The 16,156-nt window shown below is 42.8% G+C and overlaps 1 protein-coding gene across 1 annotated transcript; it reads right to left on the bottom strand.

Moving 5' to 3' along the window:
* Positions 1-528: 528 nt before the first annotated feature.
* On the bottom strand, positions 529-16,156 carry LOC121294563 (aminopeptidase Ey-like). Its single transcript, XM_041218350.1, has 21 exons — positions 16,072-16,156; positions 8,717-9,575; positions 7,916-8,058; positions 7,377-7,513; positions 6,803-6,929; positions 6,330-6,484; positions 6,053-6,166; positions 5,741-5,884; positions 5,492-5,557; positions 5,126-5,191; positions 4,701-4,873; positions 4,378-4,454; positions 3,987-4,120; positions 3,367-3,422; positions 3,003-3,150; positions 2,772-2,863; positions 2,394-2,504; positions 1,965-2,132; positions 1,543-1,683; positions 1,102-1,183; positions 529-636 (listed from the first exon to the last, which is right to left on the bottom strand). The coding sequence occupies exons 2-21, from the start codon at positions 9,304-9,306 to the stop codon at positions 529-531; spliced, it is 2,832 nt and encodes a 943-aa protein (XP_041074284.1). The 5' UTR covers positions 9,307-9,575; positions 16,072-16,156.

Genomic DNA, 16,156 nt, shown 5'->3' with positions numbered 1-16,156 from the left:
TTCTTTCTTTCTTTCTTTCTTTCTTTCTTTCTTTCTTGCAAAACAACTTTCTTTTAATTTTTTCTTTCTTTCCTTCCTTTCTCTAAATTCTTGTTCCTTTTTTACAAACTTAAACCCGTTATAAAAGGTTACTGCAGTGAATCCATTGCAAAGTCAGTGAAAGTATAGAAAAGCATGGGTAAATCATGGGGAACTGTTGCGAAGCACATCAAGTGCTTAGCGAAAGCACAGGAAGAGTGTAGAAAACTGCACAATTACAGGGTAAATGTTCTCTTTAATCTCTCTCTCTCTCTCTCTCTCTCTCTCTCTCTCTCTCTCTCTCTCTCTCTCTTCTCTCTCTCTCTCTCTCTCTCAAAGTCTAAAGTGACATCAAGTTCCCTCTTAAACCAGTCCAGCACCGAGGCTTTGTTTTCACTCAGCCACTTGATGTTGTTCTCTTTATCTCTCTCTCTCTCTAACCCTCTCGCTGCCCACCCTGCGAAAAGCCAGAGGACCCGAGAGAGCAGCAGAGAGGCTTCACTAAAGTTTTCACTCAGCCACTTGATGTTGGCCTCGGGTCCTCTCTAAAGCCTGTTCCAGTGCCCGCGTGCCCGAGCCGAACCCGACCTCGGCATTATCCTTCTGGAACTGCTCCAGCTGTTTGGGAACACAGAGGGAAGGGGAGAGATGAGCTGCATGACCAGGACCCTGGACCTGGAACTGGCACTCAATTAAACAGCAATTAGAGCTAATTATTGCGATAAATAAATGATTCTGTGATAAGGTTAAAGTCTGTCTCTCTGATCTTATTAAGTTAAATCTCTGTTCCTTTCTGTACAGTAATGCTATTTTCATCCACTAACAATGACTCTATCTGCCCTGTTTCCTGACAGCAAAGTGAGGAAGTCACAGTGGGTGCAAACCCTGACTACACCACCGAGTGGCAGCAGAGCACAGCTTTGAGTCTGCAGGATGAGGGGAGAGCATGGTGAGGGGTGAGCAGTACAGTGTACAATCTGGACAGGGTCTGAATCAGGGATTGTAACCATACCCGATATAAAATACATCACATGGGTCCCTTTGTCATAAGTGCACTTCTTCTGATTTCATATTAGCACTTACCTGTTTGAGCTCAAACTCCGAGGAGAACCTCTGCGTCACTCCGTTTATAAGATTTGAAAAGGAGAAGGAGCCTCCGCCGTACCTGAGGCAAGATAAAATGTATTGAAAATCACCCCCTCCTTGAATTGCATGAACCCTTCTCACTTGTTTTTAATAATCTTCACTCCGTGGTGCAGCGTTTACACGGCAGGGATGGAAACAAGACTCCCACTGCACAGCAGTTTGATCCAGTCCTGGCTTTGCTAGGAGTTTAATAGGACACATCTGAGCTTGTTACATATACACACTGCAGCTAATCAAGTTCACAGTAAAACCTGGAATGAGTGAAACTGCTATGTAATGGGAGTCTTATTCCCACCCCTGCACTGTAAATACATATTGGCTCAGCTAGGCAGCACACATCTAACACAGAGGGGGAGGTAAAGACAAAGCCATACTCACTGGTTGTAGATAGTCTGCCACTGAGATCGAATAAAGTCCCAGGCCAATGACTGGCCCACGACGTTGCCGGCAATGTAGACGATAGTTGAAGTGGCATCCTGCTTCCTGATTTTGTCTGCCTGCAGAGAATACTCCAGATACCTAGAGCAGGGGGGGAACGAGCAGCAAAGAAAAAGGACAGTTTGTTACATCAGCCAGGAAGACGTGTACCTCATATATATCTGTGCTACTGTTTTGGAGAGGATGACAAGCGGTTGAAAAGGCTTTAACAGCAGTAAGATCCTCGTTTCTCCTCAAAGCTAAGAGCGCCTAACTTGGTATTAAGTCACCTGTGCTTGTGCTAAAGGACGCTGCTTCGACACTCAGCACTGAATTTGTCAGCTGCTGGGCTGCTTGCTGGGCTGGTCTCGAGTCTGTCTCACCTGTTCAAGATCCAGGGTTGGGTAGCGCAGGACAGGGCTGACCTCAGCTTGTCAGCCTCGGTAGCGATGGTGGCGTTCTTGAACATCTCCCAGCCGAAGTCCCACTCGGCCGCCCCTCCTGTGGAGATGGCACTGCAGTAGATGCTGGTTCTCAGGTTTGGCTGGATCCTGGTAGAGTTAGAACAATACAGAACGTTATCTTGTATTAAGATCAGGGGTTTTGTTTTATTAAGGATCTAAACAGCAGATGCTGCATTTATTGTATTGCATGTGTTGAAGTTATTAAGGTGTAAGGAGGGATTATACAGGGTTAAAGGGATTTTAGATCATCAGTAAGGGCGCATTTGAAATGAATATGAAAGTTACGTTCAGTGCGTGTGGGTTGGCTGTGCATTTGAAATGAGTATGAAAGTTCCGCTCTGTACATACGGGTTGACACTGGGGTTGTCCATCCATTCCTGGTAGAGGCTGGATGCCAGCTCTTGACACTTCTTCACACCGTTCTTGCAGGCAACACTTACAGCATTGATCTGGTTGTACCTGTATCCATGCAGACAGAGCAGTGGTTATCCCTGGCTCCAGAACCACAGGGCTTTACATTACCATCATCATCATACTAATAACATGTCAAAGATAGGATTCCCAGCCACTGTTGGGATTTCAGCTTGAGCATACTGGAGCGAAAATATTTCAAATTGAGAAATAAAAAGCATAACGTCAATCTGAACCGTGCATAGATCTCATCTATCAACTATTTCTGACAGTGTTTTTAACCAGAGAAGCACGCAAGCAAAACACATGGCTTACTGTTCAGTGTGTCCAGGGGGTAGCACTGTCCAGTTGGAAGTGATGACTTCATAATAGTCAAACAGAGGGGTCACTTGCTTCCTGAGGTAGGCCTAAAGAAGAGAGGGTTGGATTGGAATGGAAATGATGTGATATTTTTCTGTGTTCTGGTTTTGGACGGGATATCACGTGTCACTTTCTGTGTTCTGGTTTTGGACGGGACATCACGGCAGCTTTGTGATGGTGACTCACCTGCATAGGCCCATTCACCTCAGTGCGATCGAACATGAGGGAGAAGTACCCCAGATTGTCTATAGACGACTCCCAAGGCATGTACTCCCTGTCTTTGGAGAGGTACTTGGTGGTGTCCAGAGCCAGTGTGGTCGGGATATACCTTGCTCTTTAAGAATGAGAAGAAAGACAACCCGTTGTGATTGTTTTCACCCTTATTACTGTATGTATCCATGGTGATTCTAGTGACTAGATTAAGATACACTGCAGTATAACACTCATCAGTAAATTAGTTTCGGCGATTGTTGAATCACAGGCCAGTCTCCAAGCAGAACAATCTCATTGTGCAGGTCGCCTGGGTTACCATGAATCTATGAAGACCTACCTGGCCAGATTAAAGGCGTCGTCAATCAGCTGGGCTCTGTTAATGACAGGGATCATCTGAAGACAGAACAAGCAGGGAAGTGCTCAGGATACAACTGATGCCATTCATTGCAGCTCTGTGGATTATAGCTCGGCTAAATGGGAGGTTGTACAGCTCTACTAGTCTACGCTCTGGGGTAGATACAGATATCTATGTTATTTTAGCTGTGGAACTCTTACCTGCTATGTCATGTACTCTGTGTTGTAAATGTATGGAAAGTGGAATTTGCCTGTGTGGTAGTGAAAGGGTTAAATGGGGAGTTATGGGTGCATTCTGGGAGCTGTAGGAGTTGTAGTTCTCGCTCCCTAAAAATGGCCACCTGCAGACAGGTACTGTTTAAATTTCTTTACTTTAAAAAATACTTAAAATTCAGGATTAACAATCATTTGAAATACCTAACTTTCCTTTGGTGTTGTATATTACTAATTGTTGACTATTAAAAGAAAGTGTATTATTTGACATTAAGTTTATTTTACAGATGTTTCTGTTGTATTTATTTGTAAAGAGGATTATATGAATGAAGCACCTTGTATGATCGCTGAACCACATTTTCAATGAAAAGCCACACTGAAGGCACTCACAGTATGATCTGTTTCCATCTGATGAAGAAGCCTGTTCCAGTTCTCTTTGTCGTAGTTAACCCTAAAATATCCGGTGCAATTGATGTTGGCCAGCAACCATTCAACTCCAGTGGTCTTCATGTTAGCATTAGTGTCTGTTTAAAAAATAAAGAATATGAATAACCTCAGAACATTCATGCACCAAACAGGAAACCCCATTAGCAGGCACTACTACCTCATGGAAGAAGATGGCAGCACATTCAAATTGAAGGCCTTGATTTTTCAAACAGGAAACTGAAGTCATTTAAACTTACGATAGGAGATTAGTTACCAGACACTTTTGGTATGGTAAGACCACGGACAGAAACACAGATTGGAGAGTGGATAATACAAGTAAACAAAGTGTCCATACCTGTGGTTTTGCTTAGCCAGTAGTGAGGTTGTGCATTTCCTAACTTCGTCCAGCTAATTGGGACATACCAGATGTAGCTGTGAGACAGGAAGACCATGGTTACTTGAATAGGACAATACCGTTCCTTTGGGAATGCTGGAATAAAATGCATGGAATAGTCTACCAGGTGAAGTAGTGGGATCTAAAACACTGGGAACATTTAAAAAAAGACCCCCCCCCCCCCCCCCAAGGGGAGAATGGTGTGCTAACAGGGGATGAGCCTTGGTAGGCTGAGTGATATTTTCTCGTTCCCAAGCGTCAGTTGAACGGCACAGACAACTTACTTGAATGGTGAGGTCCTGTTGACGACCGAATTGGGGTCCACAAGAAAGTGATTCTGGGTGACGAGACCGGTCATGGTGTTGATGGTTACAACAGGGAACCCCATCTGAAGTGTCCATCTGTTCATGATGTCTGCCACTTTGTGTGGCAGAGCTATCGTCGAACTTTCCACTGCCTGGTAATGATGAACACAAGAAAGAGTTCAGTCAGGTCCACAGTATCACAGTAACGGGGCGTCAATAACAGGTTAGCGTTTACCCTCATTAATCAGAAGACTAAAATATAGAACTATCCTTGCATCCAGTCCTGTATTTCCACTTGTCTGTCTCAAGTTTTTCTTTTTATTCTCAGAATAAGGCTGATAATAAGGTAAGATGATTCAGAATGAAGACGGTGGACTTTGACGGGACCCTGTATGAAAACTTACCATCTGCAGGTGAGCCCAGAGGTCCTGGTACACAGTGTTGCTATACTGGAACTCTTTCAGGTACGTCTGGAAAGAGAAATTGTTTTTGTTGTTTAGAAATAGTTCCCTCTCTCACACATATCTACACACATGTATTTGTTGGCTGAGCCGCATGCATCACAGTCCAAAGGATCATTTCAAACTCCTGCTCTGCTAGTCTCAGGTGCGCTCAGACGAGTTTGTAAGAACAAGGATGACTGTTTAAGAATCTGCTGCTGTTAGCACACAGCATGGGCAGGGTGGGCTGCAGTAACACATAGCAGTGCCATTGTTTCAGTTTCTATAAAGGGAATGCTGTTGTCTGGGCTGTGATACGAGTTGACTCACTCGAAGTCCCTCAACAAAGACGTCTTCTGTTAGGAATTCAGACAGCATCCTCAACACTGAAGCTCCCTGAGAAAGAAAAAGAAAAAAAGGAAATTAGATTGAGCTGGTTGTGCCTTTCCTTCCAAATGGAGGAAACTTTTAATTTTCATTTGTCCAAATGAAACATTGAATACACAGAGCATCATTGGGTGGCCTGGAGGTCAATTGTTGAAATCTCTGACTGTTTTGAAAGAGCGTCCCATGCTGTACCTTGCTGTAGGAGATTGAGTCGAAAAGCTCGCTGATCTCCGCAGGGGTGTTGATCTCATCCTCCCGAGAGCTCAGAGGGTGCGAGGAGGCGAGGGCGTCTACTCCAAACACCCTGTGCACATCGTTGAGCACAATCAGGTCTTTCTGAAAGCACAACAAGAGGAAAGGACCATGTGCCTCTGAGAGCAAGGAGGTTTGGAGAACACTGAGAAGAAACCACTCCCTGATCCACAGGGCTATCATTGCAGATCAGGAGCTTGCAAATCCGTTAATCAATACTCTAATAAATGGGCAGAGGAATAAATAACGTACAATGTTCCAGCTGGGCTCTGCATAATCAGCTCCAAGATATTCAACGTAGGAAGCGAACCCTTCATTCAGCCACAGATCGTTCCACCAGCGCACTGTCACCAGGTTTCCAAACCACTGGGGACAAAGAAGAAAACAACGTGCACGTGCATAATATTCAGTTCAGGACTGCTGTTGGCTTCTTTAGCAACAAGGAAAGAATATCAAAGGGGATTTAATTCAGGAAACCTCACTTTGTACGCAGTCTAAGTTCAGAAAGTGTCAGCAAGGCTGTGTTTACCTGGTGGGCTAGTTCGTGAGCGATTACAGTCACGATCCTCTCCTTGTTACTGGTGGAGGAGATGTGTGGGTCATACAGCAGAGCGGTCTCGCGGTACGTGATCAGACCCCAGTTCTCCATGGCCCCGGCATTGAAGTCTGGTAGAGCTATCTGGTCTAAAAGTTAGGAAGTGAAAACAAAGGGAAACACAAACAAGCAGCATTGTAACTTTCAGTCATGATATCCTGTATAAAGTGTCCTCCAGTAAAAGCATAGCACTGTGTAATAAAGCACAGTGAAAGCATGGTAAAGCATAGGGTAAGCATTGGAAAGCCAGGTAAAAAATACTGAAAAGCATGGCAAACCATGATAGTCTATGGTAAACACATATTCAAAAGCACAGGAATTTTGAAGTGAATGTTAAGGCAGTTTGGCCAGTACACCATATCTTATTACTTACACAGACGATGTGTTGCATGCTGTATGTGGCTTACCTGATTTCGGCAGGGGGTATGTTGTATTGTAATAGGATTCAAAGTACTTCAGGATGGGCCCTGTAACATTCATTGCATAGTCTCCCTGTCTCTCGGTGATGGCTTTTTGGCGAGCCCAGATTCGTATCTGAAAAGCAAGCAAGATGTAATGACTATTCAGGGGCCCATTGTTTGTGTTATTATAATACTGACATCACCTAACTGAGAGGACTCAATAATACCATGACTGCTCCATTTTCAAACCAAGCCTTACAGACTGCAATGACACTGTGGGGCTATGCTGTGACATGAAAGCATTACAGATGCTATAAACAGCAACAGACTGCTGCAGTGAATCCAAGATAACACAACTGAGATTACAGCATGTATCACTAAGGGCCCTGATTGGGCTGGATGGATATCAGCCAGACAGATGTTTCAACAAGGATGTTCTTCAGTGTACACAATTATCTACATTACTTGACTTTCTTTTACTTTTTCCTTAGAATTCAGATGTGTTTAAAAGCTATGGATAACTGTTGCATGTTTTTTAATTAGCAAGGAGTCAGAAAGTTAATTGACGATAAATAGTTACCAAGACGTTGTCTGACATGCTTTCTATGAACTTAAAGTCAGAGACTATAAACGCTAGCAGGTAGGTTGACATTTTTGCGGTTGGTTGAAACGTAGTGATGTTCACTAACTTCCCTTCGAGAGTCTCCTGCGTCGTCGCTGCAAGCAAGAAATACATGAGGGGATATAAGCACCGGGAAAAAGATACCACACCAGTTAGATATAGGATACAGCATTTCAGGGAGGATGCATCGAGTGAGGAATAATACCATGGAAATGAGGAACATTCACATGGGGAGTTCAGCGGATGTGTCCTCCAGTTATGACATCACCACATGGAATGCAATTCCCTAGTCTTGGCTATTATATGTAGAGATCATTTCTGAGATGCATTTTTAATACATAATTAATATAATGTGAATATATTATTAGAAAGTGCAGTGGCAGAGAGCTGGATTATTTTACTCAAGTTCTTCAATTGAGGATGCGAGTCACTCACTAAACTATATAACACCAGCCAGTTACTATACTCTGTGCAAGATACCTGGGAAGAACCCTTACCCTGCACAGGGCTGTTTGACAGGGCCACACGATCGGGATCATGGATCAGGGTGATATTGAAACGGGCTTTCATGGCTGGTTCATCGAAGCAGGGGAAAGATTTCCTTGCATCTGTGGCCTGCATCTGCGTGGTGGCGACAATTCTGGAGGAAAAAAAAGAAACAGATAGATGAGAATGATTTTTATAAATCACGGCTGGTCTGTAACAATAGCTGAATCTGTACTGGTAAGCACAGACAGCATGTGCAAATATACCATAAGAGTCTTTCTAAATCAACACAGCATTTCAAGTCCTGTATATTCCAGTGCAGTCATGTAGAGTGCATTCAATAGTTACAGTTCACATCTGTTGTTGATAACCGTGTTGCTTAGAAAACCTCCCTGGGTTGTGAACCTCCCCACACAAGCACTCATACTGAAATGACCTGTCATGATAAAGTAAGGAAGGGGATCCTTCGGGCAGAACTAACGACACACAGCCCTCTGAGTAAAGCACATTGTATGAAATACTAAACTGGACGTGCGTCTGCTTGTTCAAATAATCAAAGTGGCCGCAGTTGTTTGGGTTCAAGTCCTAGTACGATACCTATAACCCTAACACATAGCTCAGGGTCTGAGTCACACATTTAGTGTGCCCACATTGAAGGGTTCAACCAAAACAGCAGAGAGGCTAAATCCGATCTTGCCCCGTCTCTCTTACCAGCATTAAGAGATGACATCTGGCAGTGTTGGTATACAAGCTTAACATGAAAACATTTTCAATACATTAAAGTATTATATAGATTAGAAAAGCGCTCTTACTTCTTGACTCCATCCTCCATGTATTCACTCCTATAGAAGCCAGCTAAGTCATCGGCCAGCTCTCCAGCAAATCTGGTGGACAGCGAGTAGGTCTTCCCAGCTTCCAGGTTGCTTTGAAGCTGGAGCACCAGGAACTCAGTCGCTTTCTCCATCCAGCTATTAGTAATGGCTGGTGGAGTGGAGCCAGCAGATCCATACAGTTCCGCTGGAGCTGTCAAGTTCAGCTTTTTGCTGTGAATCAGAATAAGGTTGGTCGCCTTCACGCACTCAAAGATGACGACGGACTTCCCAGTGAAGGTGTAAAGGCCTTCTGTAGGTGTCAAACGAGGCCAGAGCTCTACAGAATATTCTAGTGGCTTCAAGCTGTCCGGTAGCCTGACCCTGTTCCAGGGGTTCTGGGGAGGTGAAGTGGTGCTGGAGGGTTTCGTGGGTGCCGTGCTGGATGGTTTCGTGGGTGTCACACTCTCTATGTTCTTGGCTTTTTCATCGGAGTAGACCACCGCCAAGGCGATGATGGTGGCTATAGAGGCGGCTGCCAGCAAGATGCCTACAACAGCCAAGGTCTTGCTAATGTAGAACCCTTTCCCCATGTCTGAGACAAGACTCTAACAAGACTCGTGGGTAAGAGGCTGATCCCAGATCTGAGGGGCTTTTTATCGCTCTGCTGTCACTGTATTGAGTTAATGGATGATGTATTAACTTGCAGAGGCTGCTGGAGAGAGAGAGAGAGAGAGATGGGGTTGACGTTCACTTGGATCCAGCAGGGTCAACAGTTTTCATACACTCTGAACCGTCCTCTTTCTCTCCAGCCAATCGTCCCAGGTGAGGTGAATGGAAAGCACAGTCCCTTTACCAAGCCCTGTTTCAGACAAAGGTTTGATTAATGATAATGATAATTTTTGTATTTATTATTAATATTATTGTTTGGTTATGTTTTTGAATGAGAAGTGCGGTTTCATAATAGGTGTACAATTTTATATAACAGTTGCTGATGGTCAATAAAATATCTATGAATTATTAACAAGCAGACAGTAGAGCCTAATGGCTCATAAAATAAGATAGAGTTATTAATTTACCCATAGAATCAAGAGCAATATTGCAAAGAACAGGTAATAAAGATAGCAGCAGTTTGTGAATATGTTTTCCAGCGCAGTGCATGCTTATAGAGATCTGCAGTAAACCTACAGCTGTGCACCTGAATCTGTACACAGTATGCTGTATGAATGAGTGACTTTCATTTTCCTTTTTTTACCAAATCTGATGAAATGAACTCTGCAGTAACATTGAAGAAAAAAGGAAAAAGAAAAAGACGATAGGTACAATAAAAAAATGTAAAAAAAATAAGCTAGATCAACGCATATCAAACACACTGTGGAACTGCTGTGGGACACATTGGATCCACAATTAGTAAACACACGGCAGTGTGGAATTTAGAAACAGTAAAGGAAACTTCAAAAGTTTAATGACAAGCATTTTGACTGAACTGATTCCGACTGACTTGCTCCAGCTGACCTTAAGGGGTCAGTTTTGGGTCAGGTTGGGCCATTTAAGGTGCGTTCCAGATTTGTTCCGGTCAAAATACTGTGTTGGATCAAACCCATCTTTCATCTATTAAGAGAAACACTATGCACATTTTTCACAGCTTCAAAGTGCATGACAAGGAATAGAACTAGCTGAGAATGCAAAGGTTATGCTACATCTGAAGCACTGGGGGTCTTGTGGAATTGTTTACAACAGTGAGATCAACTCTCTGGATTTTTTTCAAGCTAGGTGGTTTGAAAGTTACTTTAATGGATGGGGTGTGCTGAATAATCCCTTGATAGTCAAACAGGATAACCTGAGCCAGGTTCTGTGTACCACTGTGGTCGAGGGTAATTCCCTTGGCAGTCCGCTCAGTCTGCCAATGTCTACAGTGAAATGTGTGGTCTGTGAGGAGTGATATAGTACCGGCACTGTGCAGAACAAGCAGCCCTCCAGTAGCTCCCTGAAGGTTTGCCCCAACCCCAAGGCTAGCAGTGAGCTGTGCTGCACCCAAGACTGCTGAACACATTGCTGTGGGTTCATGAGGAGCAGTCTTCAAAGCAGGGCTAGCAGTAGGCTCTACGAAAAGTAGCTGCAAACAAACTTTTTAAATTCAAGCAAACTTGTATTCAAGTTTTTAAAGATAACCCCAGTCCTAATAAGGAATGGGAAACAATGCCCAACTTGATATCTCTTGGTGTTCCGACTGCACTGAATCAAGGTTTATTGAGTGACCCCCGATAGCAAAGTGTCTGCAATCTTACCATTACTGAACTTTGATATTGTAAAGATCAGATGAGATTAAAAACAGCAATCTCATCCTCCAATAACAGCTGTAGACTGCATTTCAATATGAAATAAAGCTTCATAAAACAGCACTAAAGGTGCATACCGAAAGGTGACTGCTGTGCTTTCCAAGGCACACCTTTTTAGAAACAAGGTTCAGTTAAACTGGATCTGGAACTTTAAAATCACACACCTTATTTTTCACAATGGCTGAAACTGCAATAAGATGAAACAGATAAGGACCCCCTTTAAAAAACAACACATATATTTAACCATGTTATGTGTTGAAATAAAAGAAAGCAATAAATAATGTAACTTGCCAAGCTCAGATAACACTGGTGTAACACTGGCTGACCCCTGCAGTGAATTGCCATTGTCCAAAAAAGGAAAATTCATGAACTCGTCATGGTGTTCTCTGTCCCTGAAGCACCTGCATCCCTTAGCTGTGAATTTAGACATTGTAGACTAAAACAATTTGACCATTTTATAAACGCATACAAGTGACTAGAGGCATACAGATATTAAATATCCCCCACAGTATTTGCTAGTTATCTCTTTATTAAGCATGGTGGAAAAGATACATGGAGACATGGTGTGTGCATCATGGAGGACACAAGGAGTTAAAGTGAAGTTCAGAGGCTTTTTCACATTTCACATTGTTCTAATCAGCCCCTGCGTATTGGGAGTTTGTTTCAGTCAAATGGAGGGAGTTATGCAATTATGTCCTTGCAGTTTTTCCAACATCACTTTAGTGAACACGCATAATTTAACAAAACCTCATTTTCAAGTCAGCTACGGCTCTGCCAGATATGTTAAACAAGACGTAAAGGACAAGTCTGCCCAAGGTTTTACGATATTGCAGGCTTTCATCAATGTGTATCTTACCAGACTCTTGCATATTACAGAGCTGCTGGCATATTACATCCGTACCACTGTAATCCAGTATAGCCACTGATAAGCACTGCAAACCCATTGCAAAGAACAGCACATGCAATGTATTCAAATGAGTCATTTAAATGAAGCTCTCTGTTAAAACACTTTTTGTTGTTGTAACATTAACAAAGACTGTAAAGGCCCCCTGTGTCTTTTATATAGAACCCTATTTTAATTCATATAGAACCCTATTTTAATTCATATAGAACATAGAACCCTATTTTAATTTTTATAGAACCCTATTTTAATTTATATAGAACCCTATTTTAATTCATATAGAACCCTATTTTCATTTATATAGAACCCTATTTTAATTTATATAGAATACTATTTTAATTTAGTTTTTGAAACGGCTCTGCTTCAGGTTTCATATTTTGTTACGTAATTTTTTTTTCTTTAAACAGACTTGTTTCTGTAAGTTGTTTAACATGTGATTCAAACACTTCACCCAATCTTCATCTGTGCGCCAGAAAGGAATTCAGAGCACGTATGATTGGATCAAACACTACTACCAAGTGGTAACACCTGTGCCGACCTCGTCACTGTTTCATATCTCAAGGTCCTACTGCCCCCCTTTCCAAATCCCACGGAAACCATGTGCTCAAAGCCGAAGCTCAGACCAAAACGAATTTGAACATATTCAGGAATCAGTTAAACCTGAAGAGGGGTATTGGTTCCCAGACTTTATTGAGCAGCAGTGTGTTGCTTCACAATGCTGTCCCCAACACAATGGAACCAAAGATAAAATGGAAGCATATTCCAAAAATAAATCGAACAGAACTGTGGCAATAAAAGCTACTTGCAGTAGTGGATTGAGGGAGGTGGATTTCAGGAACCTCTACAGGCTCGCCATCACCTGAGTGCAGTAAAGAAATCCACCAACACATTAATGCAAGGAAATGGATCCCAGATACCCTCCAAGCTCAGCTGCTGGAATAACAGACACCCACAAGGTCTGAAGCGTTGCAGGCTCCGTTTCCAGAGCTTTAGCCAGTTCTAAATACAGCGCTGATGCAGCTGCTGAACTAGATGTTTCCCTTCCAGCTTCCTTCTGAAGATACACCACAAACCTATGGCTTCTAATTCACCATTTCTTCCTGGGACTTTCATTCAGCGTCTGCAGGTGAGCTAACTGTTTCCATATGTACTGTACAAAGCTGGTCACTTTGCATTGTTTGATCAACAAATAAAGTATTTGTATGTACTGTATGTGACCCCTAAACCCTAAACTAAAGCCAGCCAAGAGCTAAACCCCACACCCTTTCGCACACCGCCGAGCATTCAAACGTTAAACTAGTAAACACAATAAGCTTTTCTGTAATGACCTTTAGGCACTCAAGGTCTAGGGTCAATGATGTTTGACCTCATGTCTTCCGGTCGAAGGTGCAAGAAAACAAAGCCATCACTCTGCTATTGAGTGTTATTACAAGCAGGCTTGCTGAGTGCAGTGAAGCTGGCATGGGGAGGAGGAGGAGGAAGCTGATTGACTGTTCAGCATCTTGTGAGCCCGCCCCATGTCAGGATAGAAGTTGCTGATAGGCTGCGGTGGAAAGGTCACTCCCACAGGAACGTGGTCACGCTCCAGTCACGTCCATCAAGGCCTTGCTCGATCCATCTGAGCAGCCTGCCACCCCACTGGGGCTCACGGGGTTAATCTCTCAGGACCTGGCTCTCCCATATGGGAACACCCAGGCTCAGGGAATTACACATTTTCACATTTCATCATGACCATATGCTATTCAGAACATGCATGCTCTTCACATGCCCATCAAGAATGGTACTTAATATTCGGTGCCACCTGTATTCATAGCATTTGCTGTTATCAAAAAGCACAAGCACAGAAAATGGACTCTGGTCTGTAAAATGTATTTAGTGATGCTCATTGAGCAAAATCCTCAGTGTGGTTCTGTGGATCATCATCCCAGGCAGCTCTAAGCAATTCCTCACGCAAAGCAGCAGGGATCCTTATAGCAGAGTGGAAGGGAACTGAGCTTCCTCAAAGCAGGCAGGAAGAAGAACCAATTACTGCACTAGCTCTTCTTCCCTCTAATATTAAACAGAGAATGAAATTAACTATAAAATAAACAGGTTGATGCTCAGCATGTCTGCTATTATTTCTCTTTGTAGCTTTACTATAAAGTAAGCCCATTCCAGGGACCCAGGATCGCCCTTATTCTCAACCCAGAGGTATCAGAATAAAAAAGTGGAACGGGAACGGTTTCATCCAGGGCTGCAAAAAGTGCCCAAATACGGCTATAAATTCCCTATGGAATGGAGCCACTATTTTAGTTTAAAAGGGTTTTTATATTTTTGCTGAGTCTGAACAATGTACTGTTGTTCTAAATCCCACTTAGACTGTCACCTCGTTAAACAATTCATCTTTGTGATTTGTAATACATTTTCTACCAAACTAAAAACAGGTGCTGTTCTGAACCTTACTGTTTATACATACCCACATGTACTAATTTTCCCCTCTATCATGCAATCATGTAATTGTTTACCAATGCAAACGCTTTCAACACAAAAAAAAAAAAAAAAACAGCAAGGAAGCCAAAATCAGTAAACCATCACGAACTCAAATGGAAACTTGGATGGCTTCTTTAACATGTAAGAATAAATGAAACAGTAAGGCTGGGCAACAGTGTGCTCGGACACATGACACATCCCCAGTGAGGTTACACTCACCCATCAGGAGATGAAACCCACACATTACACACAAAGCAGGAGACGCTCAGCCGAGAGTCCTGGGCTGACAAGCTCTCAGGGTCGCTGTCCCTCTGGACAACCTGCTCCAAAGACAACCATTCTAGTCAACTCCCGGCCAGGAGATGGTCAGAGGCAATCTTACATGTTTATTTGATGGAGGTCCATGATAACAGAACAGGTTGGCAGTACAGCCACTCCTCGGAGTTCCCTGGCCAGCAGATGATCTGCTCCCCTGTGGATCCCTACCAGTAGTACAGTGCCATGCATTGCTGTGCAAACAGAACGTCCTCGTACTTTCTATTAAAGTCCAAGCCAATTGAAAAAAATAGTTTCGAACAGTCCATTCCTTGTCAAAAAATCCCTTTTTCTTCTCACCAATGTCCAAGCCTAATAACCATTCTCATTGAGTCCCACTGACATACAAATGACCACCAGTTACACGCTGAGGCTTTGTCTTCTCACCTGAGTCTACCCTGATGTCTCTGTGTCCTCCAAACTCATTATCACAGGTACCCTTTACCAGTGCTCCCAGGGGCACAGCTTGCCAGAGAAGTCCCAGAGATAACAAGCTGCTTCCAGTTTGGTATTTAAATGTACTTGCTCCACCGGGCCTCTGCCTAACCAAACTCTATATTGTTGCCTACTGCTTTTAATTCTGTCGTTTTATTGCCATGTAGTAATTCTGTTGTTATTGTGCTTTGAAACGCTTGTTCAAGAAACTCTCTATAAATCAAGATCGCATTGCATTTTTTAGGCGCTGTCTACACAAGGATTTGGCATCACGCTGAATTATTTTGTTGCTCCAATATGAACTTCTTGTGATTTTTCATTGAGCTGTTTTGAGTTTGTCTAAATGAGAATCCCAAATGCCAGGACTGAAGTGTTCTTCATTCCCTGTAAATCACAGGACAATGTGATCATTCAACTCTGCTAGCCCCATCTACTCTACACGTCTACTGACAGATTTCAATTTCAAACATCACACTATAATAACAGCACTGCTGGCTTCCAAAGCAGAGGCTGGGAGGGCTTGGTGCACTTATCTAACTGTTAGCACCTGGCTCTCAAGTTGAGCCATTTCCTTACAAAAGCTACTTATTTTGAGTTTGAAAGTTTTGATTCCCACTGAGATGCTGAAGGAAGCATATTCCAAAGCAGAGTTCACACAATGATTTTCCAAAGCACTCTTCCTAATTTCCACGAAGGAGCTCAAACCTTGAAAGCTTCAAACAGCGATGGTACTTGTAAGCAACGATTTATTAAAGATGAGAACAATTATCATGTTTACATGAAGAAATGATTCTGTTAGACACCTTGGAAGAATTAGATTCACCAAGTGCAATTAGAAAAAAAAATAGAAATACATTTTAGGGCAAGCAAATAAAATTATAAAAAAACTAAAAACTCACCTTTAAAGACTGAGCTCTACATCTGAAACCGACCAAGGCTCAGCTGGAATGATTTAAAGTGTATGGAACACACACAGGATGCTTG

Source organism: Polyodon spathula, chromosome 19 (genome assembly GCF_017654505.1).
Source record: "Polyodon spathula isolate WHYD16114869_AA chromosome 19, ASM1765450v1, whole genome shotgun sequence".
Taxonomy (NCBI): Eukaryota; Metazoa; Chordata; class Actinopteri; order Acipenseriformes; family Polyodontidae; genus Polyodon; species Polyodon spathula.
Note: the sequence above shows the minus strand (reverse complement) of the source record. Positions and strands in the feature narration are given on the sequence as shown.

Excerpts from the sequence above, each read along its gene's own strand:
- LOC121294563 (XM_041218350.1), bottom strand. The coding sequence starts at position 9,306 with ATGGGGAAAGGGTTCTACATTAGCAAGACCTTGGCTGTTGTAGGCATC. Across the intron at positions 6,930-7,376 it reads GCATGTCAGACAACGTCTTG|ATACGAATCTGGGCTCGCCA; the intron begins GTAACTATTTAT and ends CTTGCTTTTCAG. Across the intron at positions 4,874-5,125 it reads TCTGGGCTCACCTGCAGATG|GCAGTGGAAAGTTCGACGAT; the intron begins GTAAGTTTTCAT and ends CATCATTACCAG.